Here is a 19,562-nt window from a genome sequence, read left to right on the forward strand (position 1 = left end):
TTTAAGGTGTTCTCTCGGAGCGAACGGAGACTGCATCAGGATTGCAGCCGTCGTTCCTTGGCGTACAGCGCCATGCGGTGAAAGTTGGAAGCAGTCCGATTTCAGCTTACTACCGCGATTGTCAAGGCCCCTAAGAGCGAGGGACAAGAACACATCGAGTCAGCCGTGCATACAGAAACAGCTGTTATATTCTAATGTAATGTGACTGGAAAACATTTCTTTAGTGATGACTTTGATATATATATATATATAATTTTTATCTCTTTCAAGAGTTCTGTTTGATTATACGTAAGTGTTTTGATAACCGGCAGAATACTGAATCCTTGCGTCTTTTATATTAAATATGTACTTTTATTCTAGCTTCCTAAGTATATACCTTTCAGTCATTCCACTGTCACATTGAAAAATGGCCAGGCCAATTCCTCAAATGTAGATTGAATATTAACTAAGTACACCTTATGAATGTCTTTCTTTTCTCGATGTGATTTTTTTTTTTTTTTTTTTTTTAATTTTGTAGAACGTCTAAACTTGTACGAGGGTCAGTCGAAAAGTTAGTTGCACTGTTCAGAAAATAAAACAGGATAGAAATTTTACAATAACTTTATTTGTATCGTAAACTTCCATTCATAATCTACTTTTCATCGTAATTACTTCCGTTATTTAAGCATTTGTCGAGGCGTGTTACAAGTTTTCCTATGTCTTCTGCAAAGACATTTCGTCCAATGCCCGATAACCATTCTTGGGCTGCAGCTTTCACCTCGTCATCCGAGTGGTATCATTGCGTTGTAAGTTCGTCTTTCATGGGATCAAACACATGGAAGTCACACGGTGAAAGGTCTGGGCTATAAGGAGGGTGTCACAGTTGATGGTCTTCCGTCGCACTCAGCATCGTTAATATTTTTACGTCCATTCTAGAAACATGTTACACCACTTTCACGATAGCTTGGCGTGACATTGCAATTTCATCATACACTTCATGCAACTGCCGATAAATTTAAGTGCAGTTACACCTCTTTTCCCCCACACAAAACGAATCACTGCAACGCATTTCTAATTTGAACGCCGCTTGAGCTGTCGAGACATGTTTACGACTGATTATCAGAACACCTCACTTGCCTCGTGAAAGCCGCTACGTCACACGATATAAGGTTCAAGGCATTTTTCCTCCTCTTCGGAAGTTTGGTTCGTAAAAAAAAAAAAAAATAAATAAATAAATCAGGTGGCCACTCACCTGGAAAACCTGGAAAACCGGGAAAAGTCAGGGAATTTTTTAATTCTGGAAAAGTCAGGGAATTTTGATGAAAAACACGGAATTTTTACTCGGAAGAAAATTTACGTTCTGCTGTATTCCTAGCCATTTAGCCGGTTTATTTATATACAAAATAGCTTTGGTCGCTGGGGGCTTCGCCCCCAGATTTCTCCTTCATTCCAGGTTTCGTTTATCTAGCTCTGCTGATTTGGGCTGCGCATACTTTCTTCATATTCTTTTGTCATTTACTGCTGCCCATGAATTGAGCTGGAGCGAAATCGGGACCATTTTGTAATTAACACACTTGTTTAGTTCGATGGCTGCTTGATTTCCAGAATTCGCTCGGGGCTGCGCCCCTGCATCCCGTTTTGATGGTCACGTGATTAATATAAAGGCTGAACGATAGTTGAGTATTTCTGCCGGAAGAGTTCCGAATGTGTGTCGAATTCCACAAAATGTGTGGAATTTTGGTTAATGCGTGTATTTCTATGTGGAATCAAAAACTGTTTGGATTCCACATGCATTTGTACTCAGTGGCGGCAGTACTTTTTGCGCCACACTATTAATTGGCCATGTTTTTTTACAGATATTTGACCTTTTGACCACCAATTTGAAGTAATGGCATTCCCCTCCCCCTAGTTTTTACACCCAATTCCGCTACTGCATGTACTATTGTTCTAAAAAAAAAAAAAATCAGCTTCAAACAAATTTTTCTGATTTCTTAAAAGCACATTTTAATAGTGCTCATTTACTTCAGTTCCGTTGTTTTGTTACACAATATTTCCCATCTATGTCGACCTGTTCCCCGGTTGCATAACGACGCACGCCACTGCTGGCACGACAAAACCTTTGGGACCCGGGCCTACCTAAAGTTGTTAATGCCGGCTTTCTAGACCGAAGTCCGCTACTTCTTAATACAGGTAGCTCCATAATTGTCCTCTCCATTCATTTGTGACGTCAAAGAACGATAGCATAAGCTTGTACTGCAATATGACAGTGGTTGCTAATAAGCACACCTGATGAAGGTATTGTATATTTGTTGTTAAATCCGGAGAAATATTTGATTGCAAATTAACGAATAATAAGTAGATAATGAGTAGAACAGTTTCTTGATTTGAATTTTGCAATTTTAAACCGATTTTATGTAAATTCTGTAATGGTGTTTTTCCAAGAAAATAAATTTAAGAATTATTGACTACTTATTTTTTAAACATATATTTGTTTAAAAAAGAAATCAAAATTTCAGTCAAGGGAGTTGAGGATTGTCGCAGGGTGCGGGCTCCACCTCCATTGGCCATTTCCTAGCTATGGGCCTGGATCAAAATACCATGTTTTCGAGTAATTCTTTTTCTTAACACATGGACTTCTTTGCCGTATAACTCACATGATTTGTGTTTAATAATGGTTTACGGGTTTGCAGGGCCGGCGACAGGGGAGGGGGAACAGGGGACAAATGGCCGGGGGCCTGGAATCACAAAAGAATAATTAAAAGTAATAATTTTACTGGAATTTAGGGGTTCGTGTCCCTGAGTTGCCCAAGGTTCCTATATATACCAATTTTAGATCTCTCTAGAAATTTTTCTGGAAAACCGGGAAAATTTCTGGAAAAGTCAGGGAATTTTGAAATTCCAAATGAGTGGCCACCCTGTAAATAAAAATAAAAATAATGAGAAAAAAGATGAACATATACTGCTTTTTTTCCATTTAACATTTTCCATTTTCTTTTTCCACCAAAATTCAAGAAGTTCTTTAGTTTTTTTTTTTTCCATTCATTTCTTTCTCACTTAGTTCCTTTCCGTTTACATTAAAGCCTAGCCTCCAAGCTAATTTAACCAAATTCCCTTCCTTTTCCATGTCATCGTTCTATTTTCATGTTTTCCTTATTTATAGAGTTTCTTCACATTTTAAAAATAAGTGTTCTAGTGTTTCATCTTCTTTAAAACACAGCTGACATTTTTCGTTCACTACTTTAATTTTTTTCAATTTTACCCCTGTTTCAAGGCTCCCTGACCTGGCTTTGAAAAGCAAAATGCTCCGTAAATCATTGTCCATATAACTCTTTTTATATGTATATATTCCTTTCAAACTGCTCTTCTTGACTACTTCTTCATATCACTTTTCCTGTGCTTTTTCTTTAATTGTTTTTTCGGTGATATTTTCCCAGGTTTTATAATTCTCTTCTCTGTGCCAGGGGGTAGTTTGATCATATTTTCTTTCTAATTTCCTAACTCTCCTAAACCATTTTGTGTTCTCCCCTTTTCTCATATGTTTAGTGGCCTCATGCACAAGTTTTACTAATCTTGTTTCTTCCATAAATTTTAATCTTCCAAGATATTTTACTTTACTCATACCTTCTCTTTTTTCAAAATCACTCCATCCCATCTCTCCTGTTATTGTTACATTTGCACTTAATTTATTTGCTCCTAGGGCAAACCTTCCTATTTGATTTTGTGCTTGTAGTAAAATACTCCTGGTTTTTTCCGTTAAAGTTATTACTTCATTTGAATATGTTAGCGCCGGTACTGCTACTTGTTTCCATAGTATTCTTGACACCTCATATCTATTGTATGACCACATTGCTTTATTTTTTATAATTGCTGTATATTTTTGTAGTTTATTTTTCAGTTTTTTCTCGTGTTCAAATAAGTATTATTCTCCTTCTTCAAGTGTAGTTCCTAAATATTCTATTTTCTCAGTCCTGTTTATTATTATGTTTCTTGCTTGTATATTTTGATCCTCTCTCCACTAAAAACCATGAACTTGCTTTTTTCTTCATTAATTTTTAAACCAATTTCTTCTCCTTTCCTAACTACCTTTCTAGCATTTCCTTAATATCTTCAATATTATTACTCATCAAAGCTACATCGTCCGCATGTCTGCAGTGTTTTACACACAATTTCATCAAAATAGCCTTTGACCGAAAATATTTACGAAGACGTGCAACTAACTTTCTGACTGACCCACGTATAAATACAATCATAAACGTTTTTGGAAAGAAAAATATGTAACACTGAAAATTTCTCAAATTTTCTACTGCCTCCGTTTGTAGTGAAAAGATATGAAGTAACACTGGGCAAAATCGCAGAATGGAAATTTATAGAAGAAAATAGATGAATTACAGAATATGTTAAGAGATCAGGGAAGATTCGTGGGCAAAGAATTTTATCGAGGAGAGAGAGAGAGAGCAAATACGAAAATTGACCGCGGACGTCACTGAAACATTTCCTGGTAGTTGTTAACTTACTTGTACTTCAATGCTAATGATAACGTATACACAGAGACATATTGTAAAAATCAAAAAAACATGCATTCATGTGTACAGCCACTATGTGGCAATGTGTGGATGGAACTAACTCGTAAGAGAAGAAAATGAACTTTATTCTTATAAAAGAGCCGTTCTTGGTCAAATCAACACAATTTAAAAACAAAATTTACCTGATTATCTCAGATTGTCATGAAATTTTACATACGAGTAGTATTCATATAGATTAAGAAAAATACCAAGTTTCAGCTTTATATATCGAACGGTATTGAAGATGGGCTATGTAAAGTTTGGAAAAATGTTCAATGCATTTTGAAATTGGAATTGCAGCTCTCCTAATTGAGCTAGTGAGCTGGTTGAGGTGTCATTTTACAGCATTTTCCATGCCCTTTCCTGTGGTATACAATATCATATAGGCTAATATAGAATTCGTTCTTTCAAAATCAAAATCAAAAGTTTACTTCAATTTTTTTCAAAAAAGTACATATTTTAAAATTTTTAAATTAATTCCATGAATAGATTGTATTATTGTGAAGCACCTGGCAAAATAGGAATTTAGGATGGGTTACATCTCGAACGGAATTTCTGCATCCTATGCCTGGGTTCTCTTCCCAAATGCCTGGCATATACGGTGACTTGATGCAGCAGCTAACAGGTCCACTTTAAAGTCTTATTACAAACATATGCGAGCAAGTTGCTTCGATACCTCCATTTCTCTTCGACACTGGAGGGGCTGTGACTGCTGTATGTGTGCAACGTGCCTGTATTACTGAAGGTCGATGGTCAAACTAACTGTTGATTGCTTGTCAGGCACGTGCACCATTTCGTATCCTTCCTGTGAGCGTATGATTAATGGGACGTCAAAAGCGGCAAGAACTTTTGTGGTTACCTTGTAGTTTTACTCGTTAAATCTGGGTCTTAAATTCTACAGATTCAAGACAAACCAGAAATTTTACAGCTCTTCAGTCTAAGTTGAACAGTGATTACAAGTGGTAGTTCGAGTTTCCTTCTTAGAAAGTATCAGCCTACAGAAAAACACCGGGACCATTAAAGATTGTAATATTAGATAGTGAAATAATAATAAAAGGTACTGAATAATTAAATAAAAACTTTTATTATAAATTACGGTTTTGTTTTCTTTCTTTCCTTGAAGTGTTGGTATTTCGACTGATTCAGAGGCTTCGATGCAACTCCTCCGTACGCTTTTACTCAATGCTGCTCTTGGATAGAGGATCAAGAGTCAGAAGATGGCAACTGCAGAATAGTTTGTGCCAACAGTGCCGTCAGAGGCATTCGGAGATGATAAGTGGCCAACCAAAGCTCCTAGCAGAAGTGGCAGGTATGTCATTAAATTATTGTTTTCTTTACACGATGTTCTGCTTCTCTTGTTTGTTTACTGTTTTGTCCATCTCGGTCATAGTTTGCAGCCAATTTTTCCCTCACTTTTACCGATCTGATGTTTATTAAATTCTGTATGTATACTTACCTCCGATGCTAATACAATCTTCAATTATTATAATTACTTATAGAACTTAATAAACACTTACCTCCATGTTTCTAAATACTTCAGAGGTTTCGACTGTCTATCCACCTTCTTTAGGATTGTGTGATAACATTTCCATTACTTTCTATTAACCCGAGAAAGCCCAGGGGGTGCCTCAGAGGCACCCTGGTCAATTTTTAATGCCATTATTCTTAATAGATATTTCGACCCGTGCCCTGCGCTCTAGAATTCTTCTATCTCTTTGAAATACACCCTCTGATTGCGTTTCCTAAGCATTTTTGTACTTTACCTCAGAAAAAATAGCGTTATTTTTTATACTAACGTAAAGGCCCAAGGGGTGCCTCTGAGACTCCTATTGAAGTATATACTTTTCTAATTATTTGATAATGTTCATTGTTTATTACCATTGACAAATGATTTCATAGCAAAGTAGTGACTAGCCTTTCCTATTAATGACGGAAAACACAAATGGTCGCGGTGAGTTCAGGTAGCTTGTATATGCAGCAGGGAGCCTCAGAGGCACCCACTGGGCCTTTTAAGGGTAAAATTAGTGTAGGCTTTCTCGGGTTAAGTACAGTAAAGCCCCGATTATCTACGAGCGTGTCACCCACGGTGCTTATTATTCACGAGTGCCGCGAAAAATTTTTTAACTCTGCTGCCGTCGGGCTCAATTAGTAATTTTCATAAGTAGTCGCTGTGAACTGACACTCCGCATGCAAATGTTGCCCTGTTAACTGTTCTTTATTTTAGTGATTTAGACATAGAGCAAAGGTTTCTGTTGTACTATGCAATAACACATAGTTTTTATGCTGAAATATTTTTTCGGGTTTGCACATCATTTTTAGTCATTTTTCGGGTTATCCACAATTTTCGCTATCCACGGTACGCCCTTGCCACCCAATTCCACCGATAATCGTGGCTTTACTGTAATTCGTTTTCCGTGATCGTTTCGGGATTCTTTTGCTTTAACCGCTTCCCACACAAGGTAAATTTCAGAAGATACGAAATCCGTAGAATTTGCGGCGGTTGCTTACCTGACAAGAATAATTGATGGTATCTACTAACATGAATATTTCGATAAGAAATGAAATCTTTAAGTTTTACGTCCCACTCTTATGCCAGCTAGGTTAAAGGAGACGGTGATGATGATAAATCCATGAAATGGTGGAATGAATAAAATGGGTCGAAACGGAAGAACCCCGAGCAAAGCCACAAATACGGTGCTTGTCCACCAGAAAGATTACTTGGTGCGAGCTAGGATCCAATCAAGGATCCCATGCACCAGAGGTGAACGCTCTACCACTGAGCCACCGTGACCCATATTTAGATAAGACTCGTCTGCAACTTCCTGAATTATTTCTTGAACCATGTAAGGTAGGCCACTTAGTTTTTTTTTTTTTTTCAGCTAGTGTGGTTCTAGAACTAATTTTGCTACTAATTGCTAAGAAACAGGGCTTTTACAACCCAGTCCTTATTAAAACTTGTTTATTAGGTAGGATTACGCTAGAGAACTTATAATGCCCTTACATAATGCGTCCGTTCTTCTGTCCGTTACTTCCCACAATAACTTTTTTAGACAGCTAATTTTCTATCCATTAATTTCTTTTCTCTCTACTTCTTTCCATCTGATGAAGGCTTTAGGGAAAGCTCTTATACCTTATCATTTTAAGTGTTGTGTGGTAATTAAGGAACGTATCTATGTAGAGAAGACGTAACGAAAGGTTAGTGGTTGTTAATCTTAACACAAATATTCTTGAGACTACACGGCGATACGTTGGCTCAGTGATCAAGCGCTCACCTGTGGAGTGAGAGGTGCCTGGTTTGATCCCGGACCAAGTGAGTTTGTGGTAGACTGCATCGTCTTCGTGGGTTTTTCCCATATTCTCAGTCCACCAATTCATTCATAACCATTCATCTCTAGTCTAAAGGGCATAACCTTGGAGTGTAGAACTAATCTGTATATATAAAAATGAAAGTGACTATGTTTGTGACTTAATAACTCTTGAACCACACAACCGATCTCGTCAAATTTTCAACATAGACTAGGTTCGAGCCTGGGATGGATTTTATCATTTCACTTTGACGGTGCAGCTTAGGGGAGAAGAAGGGAAGTAATGTAAAAATGATCGAAAATGATCGATATTAGTGTCGAATCCATAGTTTTCGGGGTCGCTGAGATGAACAGTGACACTTCCGATGCCGTATAAATCCATCTTCAGCCCCGCAACTTGTGGGAGGGGGGGCAGAGATATTTATATACAATGATCGAAAATAACTGGTATTAGTGCCGAATCCATAGTTTTCGGGATCGCTGAGACGAACAGTGACACTTCCGAAGCCGTTTAAATCCAAATTCAGTTCTTTATGTCCAAAATGAAACGTATTCAGGTAGCTATTAGTAGATTAACTTGACTATTCAATCTAATACCTATTAGTAGGTGAACTCGACTACTACTCAGTCTGGTAGCTGTTATTAGGTGAACTTTACTGTTCAGTTTGGTAGCTGTTAGTTGAACTTAACTACCCAGTCTAGTAGCTATTAGTAGATGAACTTGACTATTCAATCTGGCGACTGTTAGTAGGTGAATATGACTACTATTCAGTCTTGTAGCTATTAGTAGGTGAACTTGACTACTATTCAGACTGGCAGCTATTAGTAGGTAAACTTGACTATTCAGTCTGTTAGCTATTAGTAGGTGAACTTGACTATTAAATCTGGTAGCTATTAGTAGGTGAACTTGGTTGTTCAGTCTGGTAGGTATTAGTAGGTGGTGTCATCTATGAATTGACGTAGAAAAACAAGTGAAATGTTTTTCTAGTTTTATTAGAAAGGTATGCAACAAGGTATTATTGTAAGATATTACATAAACAGTTCATTTCTTTATATCTGTTACGTAAATAAAATGTTTAAGAAAAAATATTATATTAATTTTGTCTGTTTTATGAATATTTCCTCATGTTGGACTTTTTCTTTCAGATTTTACATATAATCAGGCGTACACGGTATTAAAGAAGCATAAATCCTTGCAAAGACTGGATCCCGATCGAATCAGAAAATCCGCAGAAGTTCTAGAAGTAAGTTTTTTTTTTCTTTCTTTTTGATTTATCTTTTCATTGGTAAGATCCAAAGTTGATATTAAAAATAAAAGATTAACTTATTACTATTTTCCTTTCTTCAAACGTAAGAAAATTTATGAGCTTTTTCGTTTAGCAAAATTAATTGGCGTCATTTTTTTAAATCAAGAAATGCTACTTTTCGTACATAAACCAGAGACGTTAGAGATCCTGCGGAAATAGTATTTTTACGAATTATAATGTGCATTTTGCTACAGAAGTATAAACAGTGTCTTGCATGATAGTTTAACATTTCACACTGTTTTTTTGTAAGTAAACGAGAAATAAGAACAATTTTGTAATTTGGTATGACATTCATAATTTCAGAATAACACATGCAACTGAATTAAAGAAGAAAAGTCACAAGTAATATTAGAGAAAAACATATTTGATACAATTTGTCTTCTAAGCTCTGTATTTTTGTGGGAAGATAAAATTTGAGAAAATGTAGTGGTTTTGTTCGTTTGAAGGATTCGTATAAGCCTGTGAAGAAAAAAAAGGTTCGTCTCTGAAGCTTTCAACTGTCTTCTTTATTTATTCTAAATATTCCACATAAAGACACACACATAATGTGCGATTACACTGAGTATTCATCAAAGCAGTCGTAATTCCACATTACCATACTCTTATCGTAAAACTGCTTGAATCATACCATAATCATAACTTGTAGTTTTAATGTCTAAATTGAGGGGGCACGGTAGCTCAGTGGTAGAGCATTTGTCTCTGGTGCGTGGGGTTCCTGGTTCGCTCCTCTGCTAGATAAGTTTGTGCTGGACTGTTTCTTTCTCGGGGTACTCCCGTTTCCTCCCGCGTCGTCATTCCATCGATTGTTCCATCACCATTCATTTGCCTTAATCATTGTCTTCCTTAGCCTAATGGGCATAATCATGGGATGTTAAAGATTTCATTTCCTTTATATTTTCAAAGTCTATATACATCATGACAACAATCAACTAACACATCACTCCTTGCTAAGCCTGATTAATCTAAATATTCAATTCCCCAACAATAACTAAATTTTACGCTTACCGTATGGATTTATTTTCTCTTTTAGTGGCAGATGTGTGTATTGGCCTTCGGTAAAATTTGTACTTAGAGATTACTAATATATTCCTCTCGTCTTGCTCACATTTAGCACTGCGTTTCTCCTTCCGGTTGCTGGATCACAAAGTATCATACCACAGACAATATATGTTGGATAGAGACTCAATCAAGAATGACCCTCGTCTGTTAATGCTCTGGATTTTATTCACGGTTGATTTCCTAGATCCAGCTCAGCAGTTTTATACCATTGAAACCAACAGTATAGTAAGAATGCAGCATTCAGACAGAGTGACAATATTAAGACAGAACGTTCCCTGTTTGTGCCAGAGACCAGATTCGATATTCTGTAAAAATGCGTGTTGTTCGAATCCCATGTAAACCTGCAGGTCCAAGCAGGCGCCCACCCAGAAACTTTTGTTGGGAGGTGTCCAAAGTTTAGGGGGTTAAATAATACAAGACGTTACGACTATGTAGTATTGAACGAGTGTTATTCTGGTTCTGAAAATACAATAAATAATTGTTAAATACTGCCACGTGTATTATCGTATGAAACGATGAAACTAGAGTGTGTTTATAAGGGGAAAAAAAATAAGACTAAAGTTTATTCAAGGAACGTTCAGTACCTCATGTAAACAAATACACGTGTGATTGTTTGATTTTATTGGTTAGAGAGCCTTAGAACACCCATGCGGCAGAAGAAAATAGTCCTTGCTTATAAGGCTCATTACCAGAATTCCTTAGAATTAGACAACAGGAACAACACTTTATCTAAGAACTAAATTGAATTAATGCAATAAAAGAGAATACACATGCATTGAAAGTGGTTTTGACTCAACTTTAGCGCGAATTACAGTTAACAATATGGCCACATGCGGGGAATAAGTGAAACATCGATAGGGTACAAGCACGTGCTTCTCGAAAGAAGCGCTGACCGATAGCCAATCATCCGATGACTGGCGGAGTAATACAATGCTGCAATGTTTACATCAGGATCAGAAGGTTCGTTGAATGAACTTTAGAGATAATGTTTCATATCAAATCTTTATGTTACACCAATCATTTCTCGAGCGGTCCCGGGTTCGATTCCTGCTGAGGGCACTCGGTTGAAAAAAGTTTGTAAAAAGGTTTTTCAGGCTAGCCATCCTGAATGAGGTTTTCGTACGTTTTCCTCATTCACACCAGGCAAATTGCCAGGTGATATCTACCTTATAGGTCCCAGGCCGCTTCCTTCTTTCCTTTTCTCGGATAATGCGATCATCCCTCATACGTGACGGGCTAAATGGCTGTAGATGCCGAAAGCCCAGAAATCTAATTCTTAAATCCTAAATCACTCATTTCTCTGCTAAATAGGTGTAGTTGATTTAAGAAAGTGTACAAATGTATAGTCGAGACGTTCTATTGGTCCCCAACCGGCTTCCTTTGTACTCAAGCAGAAAATTTTACCTTAACCGCCCTCATAAATAACACTCCAAATAAGCCATAAACGACACTTGTTCGGTGTCGAAGTAATACGTTGTTGCCATCGCTAAACTTCTATTATCGATTAATACATTATATAATAATAATAGTAATAATAATAAAAAACAACAATCATTTTAGGAATTCAGTATAATAGTATGGACAGGAGCGGTCAAGGACGGATTTCTGGGAGTGGCAAAGAAAGATTGTATTTTTTTCCTCATCGGACTTTTGCGGCACTGCCTTGCGGGGGGGGGGGGGGCGAACTACTTAACATGTTTGGTTCGTACAAGCGTTATCGTTATGGAAGGTACTCCCATGCGCAAAAAAAAAATTGCGCGTATACTGTAACTCACAATTTTTCGCAATTATTCCATTTTCCATATGTTTATTGGTAAAATTCAGTTATTAGTACGTGGAGATAATAGAAAGCAATCCATCTGAGATATTTCAAAAAAATATAATAAAATAATAAAAATATAAGCAAAAAACAAAATTATGTTCGGTTTTGTGTATACTGGCAATAATGTTTTCGAGGGAATTTTTGGAGTAGCACAACACGATTGCAGAGGGAATAACAAGATTGGTAGGAGAAAAGCTGAACCAAGGAACTAGAAATTGGAGTAAAATATTGCATTTATTGGCTTAAATCTAGGGTGTAAATTGTCTGCCAAATATAAATTAGCTTCTGTAAGCAAGATGTTATACGGAAATATATAAACAAAGAGAAAAACTGTTGTCTTAAGTTTGGAAGTGACATGCTCTATAGCCATGAGCATTTATTTCTTAAGAAAATGATAGGCAACAAAAGAAAATCTGTGTGGTCAAGTGGGTAGAGTGACGGACTAGTAATTCTTATACTGTTTTGACACCAGATCGAATCCCATCCGGTCCTGTTCAATTTTTTTTTCTTTACAAAACATTGTAGAAAGTGTATAATTTTTATATTAATAAAACTAAAATAATACAATTAGGAAATAACTTTTTGTTTCCTCTGATGACGTATTTATTTAGAATTAGTGTACTATTAGTAATACCGATTGCTTTCAGTTTATGGTGTTGTATAGCTTCCTTTATCATCCTCTTTTCTTGGAAAAAAAAATGTCTCCAATAAAGTATGAAAAATATATATAGTCAGAAACAGACATCTTAGTATCAAACGTGATTTATCGTGATGAAATAAACAAGTTTCCCGTTATTAAAAAAAGAAAACTATAGAAAATCATTGAATTTGGTCTTAAGGTTTTTATTATGCTATATATATTCTTTATAAGACTATACTTTATAAGGCAAGATGAGCGATCATACCCTCAAATTTAGCTAGTGAGTGAAAGATGTTTTCGGCACAAATATTTTACAGGTTTAGCTGCATGAAACACCAATACGCCATAATCTTGACCTTCGTTTATTTCACATTATTATCCGATATATCATAGCAGGTAAAAAGCAGCATCAATCGGCAAGAAGAACTGCAAGTTGTGGTCTTAGTCTGTTTTTGATGCTCCGGACTCGATCGCCTAGCACGCTCGTCTATACTTTGACTCATACGTCTATCATTCAGTGCAGGCACATATCGAGCTTTTCTTTTCGGAGGGGACCCGACACGAATCCTCGTAAGCACGTAATTCTAATGTTTCAAAAATATCAATAATAATAATAATAATAATAATAATAATAATAATAATAATAATAATAATAATAATGCAACAGTTCTGTATTTCTTTTAAACGTTTCTTACTTGTCATTTATGAACCGGTCAAACTTAATTCTAACTCACACGAAATCAAAAAATATTTTCTAGAGACATGTAAGGAAAACTGTTTGCTACGTATATCACATAACAAAAATAGCAAATGGCAATGAGTGTATCGTTCTAATACAGTAATGTTATAAACAGACCGGAAACGAAATTGTAATCCCATTTAAAAGTGTTCTTTAATTCCACCTGGTATCAATGGCATTACGGTATATTCTTACAAGTAACACTTCCCAAGTGTAACACTCCGATTTTGATAAAATTTGACAAGCAGATACTACACATAAAATAAACGAATACATGTTTTTTATTTTCTGCGGAAAAACTGTTTTACGGGGGCAAAAGCACTCGCCCAAAATTTTGAAAGTTGACGCCCGAAAGACAAAAACAAGTGGACCAAAGTGTACGAAATTGTGCACAGATATGGCAGACGTAAAATGAAGGAATACGTGTTTTGTATTTTCCTGGAAAAAACGGTTAGGTGGGACGCAGACCCCTCCAAACCTTTGGTCATGAAATATCAAAAGTGCTAGTAACAATATGTCTGATGTGTGTAAAGGACGAAGAATTCCGATGAAACTTTGTGTATGGACAATACGCATAAACTAAACGAATGCCTGTTTTAGGAGACAGACCCCTCCAAAACTTCTATCGTGAAATATCAAAAGTGCTAATAACAGTATGTCAGAAGTGCTTAAAGGACATGAACAATTGGAACGACACATTGTGTAAGGACAATATGCAAAAAAAAAAAAAAAAAAAAAAAAAAAAAGTTTATTTTCTGCGAAAAATTGGTTTTAGGGGGCAGAATTCCCCACCCAAAATTTTGAAATTGTGCACAGATATTCTAGACGTAAATTGAGGTAATTGTGTTTCGTATTTTCCTGGAAAAAAGCGATTGAGTGGGGCACGGATCTTCTAAGCTGTTGATTAGGAAATATCAAAAGTGCAAATAAGTATGTATACGTCAGAAGTTCCTAAAGAGTATGGAGAATTGCAACGAAACTTCGTATACGGACAATTTGCAAAAACAATAAATGAAATGCATTTTAATTTGTATGAAAAAACAGTGTTGCGTCCTAGAGCCCCTCCAAAAAAAGTTAATATTACCGTAAAAGTGTAGGAAGGAGTGGACCGAAGCAAATGAAATTGTGTGTAGATATTGTATAAACTGTACGTAAAATAAGGACTTTCGCGTTTTAAAGACGTCCCTATCAATTTTGGCACATCAACAGCAAACAGGAAATTAATCGGCACGTGTTTTTGTTTATGCGGAAAAACATTGTAAGGGTTAAAGTTGCCTCGTGAAATACTACAAAATACGCTATACTGTATGTGCTTGTTGTTGATTTGCCAAATTTGAAGAAATCTGATGGAGACACTTGTGAAACACGAGAGGCTTTATTTTTCATATCCAATATCTACAGACAATTTCATTCGCTTCGGTCCAATCCTTCCGACACTCAACGCCTCGGTCCACTCAAAAGTTTTTTTCTCTTTTCAGGAAAATACGAAGCACGTATTTCCTCATCTTACCTCTACAACATTTGTGAACAATTTCATTCAGTTCGGTACATTTTTTCTTGTCTTTCTTGCGTCAAATATCAAAATTCATGGGGGGGACCTTTTGTCCTCTAAAACCGTTTTTTCGCAGGAAATAAAAAAGCCGAATTTGTTTATTTTTTGCTTATTGTCCTAACACAAAGTTTTGTTCCAATTCTTCATGTAAATTTAGGCACTTCTGACATACTGTTATTAGCACTTTTGATATTTCATGATCAAAGGTTTGGAGGGATCTGTGCCCCACCTAACCGTTTTTTCCAGGAAAATACAAAACACGTATTCCCTAATTTTATGTCCGCAATATCTGTTCACAATTTCGTTCACTTTGGTCCACTTGTTTTTGCCTTTCGAGCGTCAACTTTCAAATTTTGGGTGAGGGCTTTTGCCCACTAAAACCGTTTTTCAGCAAAAAAAATAAAAAAGCACTTATTTGTTTATTTTATGTATAGTATCTAGCTGCCAAATTTTATCAAAATCGGAGTGTTACACTTGGGAAGTGTTACCCTTTAGAATTATAACAACAACGCATTGTCCACAGTTTGGACACTGACTCAAAGTAATCTGACATTAAAAAAAAAAAAAAAAAACCCTCAAAAGGGAAAAAGTAGGTTTATTGAAAAGTGCTTGAGGTTTGGTAAGGGACAGCTTCCAGGACCTCACGCTTGATACGTCACTGAGTCAATGCATTATATTTGTTTCTTGCAAAGATGATAATTAGATGCGTAATGTGTAAAATTATATCATAGTTTGACATTTATAGGTCTTTCCTTAACACATCCATATTATCCGGCGTTCTGCCTGCCTGTTTTATGTCGGATAAGCGAAACTCTACTGTACTTTCAGATAGCATATACACAGGAGCTAGAGGTCTACACAGGCCGGAATTTTTAGAACGGACCCGGCCCGTCCCCTTTAATTTATAATCTATAGGCATGAGCGGATTAAGGGGGAAGCCAATGGAGCCCAGGGCCCCCAGCTCAGGGGGCTCTTTAAAATCCCTTTGTTTAATACTTACGCTCGCGGTATCGCTAGATTTAAGTCTTTGCATCAGCAGCATTTACCTGTTAATAATGAATGCAATTATTTAATTGTTAATAATGAATTTAACTAAACTAATTATTGTAAACTTGGAGCACATTCAAATATTACAGCATAGTTCTCGGTAGTTCCATAAGTAATTTCAGAGGCCACGGTGTTTCAGTGGTAGAGCGTTTACCTTTGGTGCATAGAGTCCTTGGTTCGATCTATGCTCGCGCGAAGTGAACCTTGTGCTGGACAAATACCTTATTTCTAAATTGACGGGTAAGAAGACTAAATTCATTCTCTTATTATTATAGATCCATTTCAATTGAAGCAGTTGGAATAGTTGAAAAAAAAAAAAAAACTATATTCCAGTGTGCCACAATCGGTATAACGCGCCACACTGGTGTGTCCAGCAAAGTGAACAGTGTGACGCAAACTTTTTCCTATTATTTGCAAGAATATTTGTCGAGTTCCTGTTATTTATTATTATTATTATTATTATTATTATTATTATTATTATTATTATTATTATTATTATTATTATTATTATTATTATTATTATTATTAACGATTTTTCCATGGATCAGCTGTCTGTATACGGTTAAGCAACCACAAGTATCACATTGAAGGAATGAGTGTAATTATTTACTTTAATAGTAATACAAAAGTCTATTTGCTTGTATATTCTACCGGTAATAACTGCATCCGTCTAGAAAGCTAGGCTAACAACAAAGGGATACCAAGTTGTGACCACACACCGCCCCAAATCGTGGGTGCCACAAGTTCTCTTCTACGCCTTAGAACAATAAGGGCTGTAGCGTTCAGGGAGAGAGAGAAACAACTTAATTCCATTGCAGTTATATGCTTATTAAATGTTAACTTATATTTATAAATTATGTAAGTGATCGTATCGTTTTCTGTTTATTATTATTATTATTATTATTAATAATAATAATAATAATAATAACTCTTATTATTATACATTTCTTAATACGTTGATTGCCATGTGTATGGAATTCCATACACACGGCTGTCCTGTACAGTAGAGCGTGATTATTTTCCATACGCAAACAATGTAGATATTCCAAGTTTGTTGTGTTCGTTCTATAGGTGTGTATGTAATTAGATACATATGGCGTAGAAATCAAAATTTAATGTCCATGCCACGTATATGCAAAACCATACAGAAAGACATTTATGAACAAAGACATTGAGTTTGAGTTTAACGTCTCGTTCAGCAACGCAGCTATATGAGACGTCGGCCTACTGATTAACGTGGACTCCGAACCACGTGAGCTCTCGCCGGGAATCGAAGCCGGGTCTTCCACGCCAAAGGCGCGTATGCTACCCACTAAGGAGCTTATGAACAGAGACATTTATGAGGTAAAACAAAGGCGAAAACAAAGATGTGTGATGTGATTTTGAGTTTATCGTCCCTTCAGCAGCGAGGCTATATGAGACGTGGACCTACTGATTAACGTGAAATCCGAACCACATGAGCTCCCGCCGGACGAAAACAAAGACCTTTGGAATTGACAATTGTTTGGACATTCCAGTCGAACCTACCTAATATTAACAACGTTTCTACGATAATTTCGTAACATTGTATTATTTCTTTTGTTGATTAGCTTGGTTAGGCTTATTTAAACACTTTCTTCTTTGCACCGACGTGTCACATCTCTTGGATGAAGATACACTAGCTCTCACTGGAAATCTAATCCAGAACCAATGCACTTGAACCATTTGACCACAACAAGGCACATTTAAAAAGAAGTTTCGATTTTGTTCGGAAAATTGTGATTAGGTGTAACATTTAAAAATATATTTAAGAAAGGGTACGGAGTAAACGCACTGTACTTTCTCGCTCGAATTTTTTACACTGACTTATGTTAGGCTGCAACTGTTATTGAAACATTTATTTGGGAAATTGCGAATAAAATAATGTTTTGAAAAACTTTGCTAGAAGAAACTTCAGGCCCAAAAGTAAAGTACCCATTGGTCATATTTCCGTTAGAAATAACTTGATCCATATATTAGAATTATAAAGGATATAATTGTATGTAAACTATAAGCAAAAGCGTCTGAGTAATTTCAGAGAAAATTATGCAAAAAGTCATCCCCAAGAATAAATTATCCCTTGTGGATCTTTTCAGTACAAACGAGCTATGCTATATTGTTAGTGTTTTCATAAAACATTTATTTATGAAATACGAACACAATCGCCTAAGTCGTTCTTGAGAAAATCGCAGGGTAAAACTTGCTGTCAAAAGTAATATACCATTTCTAGATTTTCCGGATGAGGGAATTATACCATATAGCTAGGTTATTTATGTAACACGTATTTATAAAATATGAACAACAAACATCTCCTGAGTTGGTTTTAGGAAGATCATCGGGAAAAGCTTACCCCCAAAGGTAAACTCTTCTATCTGTAATTTTGACAGTATATCGAGTAATTTTTAAGCAAATCGTCGGGAAAAATTTCACTGTCAAAGTAAACTATCTCTTTTGGATTTTTCTTTTCGGAACAAGCGAGTTATACCATATTGTAAGATTATTACATAAAATATTTTTACTGAAATTAGAACAAATTTGTCTCAGTTATTACTGAGACAATTGTCCAAAAAAAAATCAACCCTTGAGAAAACCACTTCTTCTGTATGTTATCGGAATAAACTATTTATGCTCTATGTTAGTTTATTAATGAAATATTTCTTTACGAAATATGAACAAAATTGCCTGAGGCGTTAATGGGAAAACCATCGGGGGAAAGCTCACCCTAAGATTAAGCTACTCCTTCGAACGAGTTGTCATATTGTTAGGTAATTAATGATACATTTATTTATGAAATGTGGTTGAGAAAATTGTGCATACCATACAGTAAATTACACCATATATATTTTTTCAGAAAAATTATTCATATGTGGTGGAGATTTGTTAATAAAATATATATTTATCAAAAGTAAATAAAATCGTCACAGCTTTTTTTTTTTTATTTGAGAAAATTGAATTATTTTAAATTTTAATCCTTCAGTAAATTACCCTTGCTTTTAGGTTAAAATTCGAAAGATATTATGTTATTAAAACGTTATGTCTAGAATTCGGTGCAGATACGTTGAACAGTATGGCCTCTATTTGAGTGCGTGTAAAAGCGTGACGAACCGAGAGACAAATAGATGGACAAACATCGAAAAATCATTTTTTTCGATATGTAGGAGCCATGTAACTTGAATTTATTGAAACCTGGTATTCGGTTTTTATAACTATCACCAACCACACTTTCTTCTTTCGTCGCTCGAATGTGAAAACGAATAGGCCTACACCGACACGTAATGTGATAATTTGTAATCTCAAAAATTTAATTTGTTATATTTAATGTGTGGTTACTCTAGAAAAAAAAGCTTATGCATGTTACATCATTTTATTATCAGTTTTTCACGCTATTGTATAATTCGGTACGATTATAGTTAATATTCATGGCATATTTTGGAAGCATTCGCGTTCCTCACAAAGAGAGCTGTAAAATTTAGTTTTGTTTAAAGAAAGCACTCTTGATTTTTTTTTTCACACAGACTTGGATTTGTTGCAC

At 35.8% G+C, this 19,562-nt stretch overlaps 1 protein-coding gene across 1 annotated transcript in view; it reads left to right on the forward strand.

Annotated features, from left to right (window-relative positions):
• The window catches only part of LOC145693673 (transcription termination factor 5, mitochondrial-like), a 44,239-nt gene that overhangs the window by 9,940 nt on the left and 14,737 nt on the right, over nucleotides 1–19,562 (forward strand). The window contains exons 2-3 of the mRNA XM_081769913.1: nucleotides 5,665–5,850; nucleotides 8,993–9,090. Coding sequence (XP_081626039.1) covers nucleotides 5,665–5,850; nucleotides 8,993–9,090 — 284 coding nt within the window. The remainder of the gene's footprint in view (nucleotides 1–5,664; nucleotides 5,851–8,992; nucleotides 9,091–19,562) is intronic.

The sequence above is a fragment of the Thermobia domestica genome, chromosome 8 (assembly GCF_964235325.1).
Source record: "Thermobia domestica chromosome 8, izTheDome1.hap1.1, whole genome shotgun sequence".
In the NCBI taxonomy this organism is placed as follows: Eukaryota; Metazoa; Arthropoda; class Insecta; order Zygentoma; family Lepismatidae; genus Thermobia; species Thermobia domestica.